Source organism: Etheostoma spectabile, chromosome 3, assembly GCF_008692095.1.
Source record: "Etheostoma spectabile isolate EspeVRDwgs_2016 chromosome 3, UIUC_Espe_1.0, whole genome shotgun sequence".
Taxonomy (NCBI): Eukaryota; Metazoa; Chordata; class Actinopteri; order Perciformes; family Percidae; genus Etheostoma; species Etheostoma spectabile.
In genome coordinates, this window is record NC_045735.1 from 6777947 (window position 1) to 6783584 (window position 5638).

Genomic DNA, 5638 nt, shown 5'->3' on the forward strand with positions numbered 1-5638 from the left:
AGGTGTCTTTTATACAGGTAACGAGCTGAGTTTAGGAGCACACTCTTAAAGGAAGTGCTCCTAATCTCAGTTTGTTACCTGTCCACAGGAGCAATCAATCAATCATATGCCAAACAAGGGTTTTGCCACTAAGTACTAAGTCATGTTTTGCAGAGGGGTCATATGGATATTTCCCTCATTAAAATGCAAATCAATTTATAACGTTTTTTGACATGCGTTTTCTGGATTTGTTAGTAGTTATTCTGTCTCTCTTGAGACGAAAAAGCAGTTCTCATATTTCAGACACCGCAATGTTACACATTCTTTGTTTGCTATTTCGTTACCAAATTCACTTCTGATACTTTTTATGCCAGAAATCAACTACATAAAGCTCAAATATGGGACATTTTACAAAAATTGATTGCTAATTGCAAATTTGGTAAGACGTGTCCGACTTCAGGAGCGCCACACAATCTGACGAGACAGCGACAGCCCACTGTGCTCCATACCCTGGACAAAGTCACCATTTCTGGGTTACTGGACCACCGGGGCTCGGGGCTGTGCGAAGCATGACGGCTGCTGGAATAACTATAGTATATTTACAGTTGGAATTTCGTCACGGCACTTATATCACAGCTACCTTAAGGCCTTACAAAGCTAACAATTTTGTCCTAGTTTGTGCATTTTTGTGAATTTGAGGAATCACCTTAGCTGCTATATAGGGTCCCATTCAATCCTATGGGGAAAGAAATTGCGGCCAGCTAGCTACACTTTCGGCATAACTATAGTGTATTTACTGTTGAATTTTGTCACTTACATAACAGCTACCCTAAGGTCTTACAAAGCTTAGCTAACAGTTTTGTTGAATTTCAATTTAATTAATTTTTGTGAATTTCAGATGTGATTTCTCGCATCTAAACGTCTCAGAAGTGAACTTAGTAATGAAATAGCAGACGAACCATGTATAAAATTTGTGAGATCTGCGTGACCTAGATTCAGAAGACTAGCTGATCTCAGGTCAGTGGTGTAGCCTATATAAACGTTGGGGCCATGACCAAGACTAGTGACCAGAGCCAAATAAGGAGGAGCCACATATTTGACGTCAACTATGAGCTTTGTTGAGATCTGCCCGTTTTCAGAGGCAGTTTCAAATTGTGAGATTTGCAGATGACAGAGGTGTCAATGAGATTTTTAAGTTCTATGTATGTCCTACTTACCCTCCAAACTGTTGTTTTTCAACTATAACAAGGTAAAATCGGTTGTGCGTTCTGTCACCTCTTTAATAATCATTAGACATTTCCTACCTTGAGGTTCTCCTCCTTGAAGATGAGAGGTGCAGAGAGTTTGCGTCCGTCTTTGGGGAAGTAAACCTGAATCAGCCGGTCTCTCTCCTCCCATTTTGCCTTTCTAAGAGTCCCGTTGGGCTCACGTACAACAATGAACCTCTCCTGGGGTAAAACAAAGCATGGAAAGAGTATAGAGAAAGTCCAGAGTCCATTAAAGCACAAAATTTAGTTTCATCAATCAAAATTTTAATCTTTATTATATCAAAAGGTAGAAAAAAGCAATTTAATTTTGCATGAAAAAAAAGTCCTACATTTGACATCAATACCAAAAAAGATCCTAAAGTGATCTTCCAATTTAACACAATTTTCTTTTGTGATAGAAGCCTAAAATTAGCCCCCAACTGACTACCAAACTCAACATGCGTATATTTCATACAGTTATTTAAGCAACTACACAGCTATCTAAGTCAGTCTTCTTCAGGCAATATTTGTAAGACATTTAATCTGTCCTGGGCTTACTATGTCCATGCTGTAAAACCTACATTGACTCATTAATTGTACTGCGGCATACTTCAATAAATCACCCATCCAAGCTCATTACGCACATGGACACACAAAACCACCATGTGCCTACCCTGTGTGGGATGTTGTAGGTGATGTCTGTGAAGACGTATTTGGCTGTGTCCATGCCATCCAGGATCTTGTCTTCAGACAGCACATTGTTAATGGGCTTCCTCTCTGGGAGAACGGGGGGCATCTGCAGCAACTTCTTAGCCTGCTCTGTGGCTAACTCCACTGCCTGGAAACACACATGAGTGGCTGGATTAAACATGTGTTAATTTAACATGTGCACACAGGGGCCATTATGGTTTATTTAAAGGGCACCTGAGCCAGTTGCTCATCAGTCATGAGTTTATATGTGGGCGGCTTCAGCTCCTGCTTAATGGGTCGGAACACTTTCTGCAGGTCCAGGCCTGTTATCCTGGTGAGGATGTCCTGCACAGTTGGATCTGTGAACTGGATTTTTGTTTTGTCTAAGAGGGCTGGAGAAAAGGTTACACAAGTTAATACCTTGCACAAACTGTACGCCATAAATGTTGCCTCTCTAGCTAATTTCAAATTGGTTTACATCGTTTAACGTTACTGTAAAAGCCACAGTGCCATGGTCACGACTGGAATGTAACTAGAACGTTAGCTAATTAGCTTTACAAAATATCTAGCTAATACATGTTTTCTTCTTCTAACTTGTAGTAAAATAAAACAGACCAGACTTAACAAATTGCCATATTTGACTGTACAGTTAGGTGCCTTCCATTTAGGAAAAAAATGTAGCTATTATTGGTTTAGGACCTTCGAAATGTAGCTAGCCCCTCTTCAAACGACATGCAATTCGTGCAGCAAGCTACAACTCTTGTGATTAAAACTCAACTTCCATCATTGTTCTGACCGAAGTTTCTGTCATCTCTGTTAAAATTAACGTTGGTATCGATTGGCTGTGCTAATGCTGTGGTCTGCTAGCGCTATGAACCACCAATATTGTGTTTAACTAGCTACAAAGCTGCTACCACTTCATTAACTACAATGCCGAATTTATATAAACACTCTTTTTGTTAATGCAATATACGTAACATTCTTCTACACGGTCTACATCTTTGCAAAAAGCTACAGCAATATTAAACGGGACGATTTGTTAAGCGAGTTTGACACCTGCACTGAAAGTAATGAGGCTACCGAAACATGCTACAAGGTCAGTGTTATAGTTAAGAAAACAATGGAACTGCAATGATATTCATTGCATTTCAACATACCGTTATCTTGTGTTCCGCTACAAAGAGTCCTGCCGCTAAATTTTACCAGAATTTGCTTGCTCTTTTGAACATTTTTCACCCGGGAGTAAGTCCGAAATAAGCACCGTGCTGTACCGAGCGCCGCCATGTTTGTTATTACCTCATCAAGGCGGCCTGACCTTTCACATCTCTGTTTAACCGCCTAGCGATGGGATATGTAGTGTGGTTTGGTTTTGTGTATTCATAGGCTACACATTTCATTTGTTTATTTTTCTTTCCCATGGTCTATCATGGACCATTTCATCAACAGTGAAATAGACAAAACAAGCAGACAAAAACAAGAAGAAACAGACTTTGGGTTTTCAGGGCTGCTGTGTATTTTTTATATCTGTGGCCCTACAAGCAAAGGAAAGGGGCTTTAACAAGCAATCGTCTTATGTAGTAGCCTACACGATTGCAAAAATGATCAGACAAACTTGTAAAACACCACAAAACACCAGTAACTGTAAAATAACAATAAAAGGTGATTATAATATTTGAACTTTAAAAAGTAGGTCTACTAAGAAATCCATTTGTTTGATTATGATTCTGTTTTGGGTAACATGTATGTAGCTCCTTGGTATTCGGTACTCACTTAAATTGAAATAATATAGTAAAACAATAAAAAGACAAGACTTAAGCATAGTAGGCCTAAACATTTAGAATAGGCTACTATTTTGATCACCAGATGGCACTATGCTCCCAAATATCTTGAAAACCTGCTATGCCTGCTCAAGATCACCAGTAAAGCCTCTTACTCCTGCTCCCAATGAGGACAGTTAAAGATATATATTTATATGTTTTTTATATATCTCACTGCCTCTTTTGTCTATCTCCTTTGTGGCTGAACTTGGTGTAGCCTACACACATTCCTAACTTGTCATTACAGTGTGTTCTTCAATTGGCTGATAACTTGAAAATATGTCTGGACGATAAGAACCGTTCTAAGTTGAACACTCCACTTATGAAGAGAAACACTCACAGAAATGTTCACACTCTATCAAAAACAGTTATATTTTCCCACTTATTTATTTGAAATAAAACCGAAATGATGTAGTACTTTTTACCACTAATCCATGACCGTAGCAACCAGTAGGCCTAGATAAATGCATATTGTATCGGATAAAATTACATTAATAGATATTTCATTGATTATAAAATAAAAAGTCATGCTTTCAAATATTAAAGCATAATAATACAGACATACATTTTTGTATTTATGTACAAAAGATACATTATTAGTATGCTACATTACTACATTTGTGCAACTCTGAAGTGTTGCTTGCTCTGATTCAACTTTAAATCTGACACAAATTCTGATATTTTGTCGTATTGCAATTTAATTGAAACAGATACAAATCTCTATGTCTTACTGCAGTGCTTTAGGTAGATCAAAAGTCCCTGAACAGTAGAAATATTTCACACCAGGATGTGTAGCTTTGGAGTCATTTGTGCTTTCAAAGCTTTAGTAATGAGTCAGTCATTGACGCATACAATCAAAACACGTGTTAGCACATCCAACCTTGACTAAAAACCAACTGAAGTCCAACAGCAAAAGCTGTTGTGAAAATATTAAGAAATGCTAAGAATGACCAAGCCCTACAGGAAGCGTTTAGCTTTGATTTAGCTGGGTTCAATAAAAACGCCAGCCAGCACTTTCATCTCAACTGCATTTTAGCAACTGTAAATTCAAACCATTGTTGATTTTAAACTAATTTGGCTTTACGTATTAAGAAAAAAAATCATCACACTACTTTTGTGACAACACATTACTGTAAACACACTCCGGTATAGCATGATATTAATGAGTAATTTTTTTCATTAGAATTTAAACCATTACTTCTGTTTTCAGTACTACTGAGAGAAACTTGTGGTGAAATTATTTCATGAATTACTATTACTATAACACCCTTTGATGCGGAAATTTACAAGAGTATAAATACTACTATAATATCCTTCAATTAATCTGACCTGTTGTAAATGATCACAGTGGAAGAGACCAAAAATCCACTAGAAAGTAAAAGGGATTTTTGTGTGGCCTTGCATGTTCAGTACAGTAATTAGCAGTTAAATGATACTTTTAGCACTATGGTATATTATTGTCAATTATTATACAATATAATAAACATTACTATCAACAAGTCCCTTGAAAAGACTAAAACCAAAAATCAGTAGTGCTGAATTGACTTACCTGGACTGTCTGTAGCTCTGTGCTCCAAGAACATTTGTTTCCACTGAGGATGTAAAAATATGGTGGTTTACTTAAACTAATGTTTTATTGATTGTTTTTAATGACTGTACTTGTTGTAAGGTTACCTTGAGTGTCTTGCAACATGCCATTCAACAAAATGTATTTTTACCGTATTATACACTTTAAAAAGATCATTTTCGTGCTGGGAACTGTAGTTTTTAGCAAACATTTCCCATTTGTTATTTTCATTTGTGTATTTGCTGGGTTAGTGAGTCTTTACAGCTGCAGGGCAGTGTATGTGAGAAGAGACCGTGTGTGTGTGTGTGTGTGTGTGTGTGTGTGTGTGTGTGTGTGTG

At 37.4% G+C, this 5638-nt stretch overlaps 1 protein-coding gene and 1 long non-coding RNA gene across 2 annotated transcripts in view; both read right to left on the reverse strand.

Moving 5' to 3' along the window:
• The window catches only part of mrps22 (mitochondrial ribosomal protein S22), an 11680-nt gene extending 8443 nt beyond the window's left edge, over nucleotides 1–3237 (reverse strand). Inside the window, exons 1-4 of the mRNA XM_032512337.1 lie at nucleotides 3074–3237; nucleotides 2151–2308; nucleotides 1900–2064; nucleotides 1284–1427 (exon numbers count right to left, since the gene is read on the reverse strand). Of these exons, the coding sequence (XP_032368228.1) occupies nucleotides 1284–1427; nucleotides 1900–2064; nucleotides 2151–2308; nucleotides 3074–3200 (594 nt within the window). The 5' untranslated portion in view covers nucleotides 3201–3237. The remainder of the gene's footprint in view (nucleotides 1–1283; nucleotides 1428–1899; nucleotides 2065–2150; nucleotides 2309–3073) is intronic.
• Nucleotides 346–1277, reverse strand: LOC116687158 (uncharacterized). Its single transcript, XR_004331474.1, has 2 exons — nucleotides 808–1277; nucleotides 346–619 (listed from the first exon to the last, which is right to left on the reverse strand). It is a non-coding gene; the product is annotated as an uncharacterized LOC116687158 (long non-coding RNA).
• Nucleotides 3238–5638: the final 2401 nt, after the last annotated feature.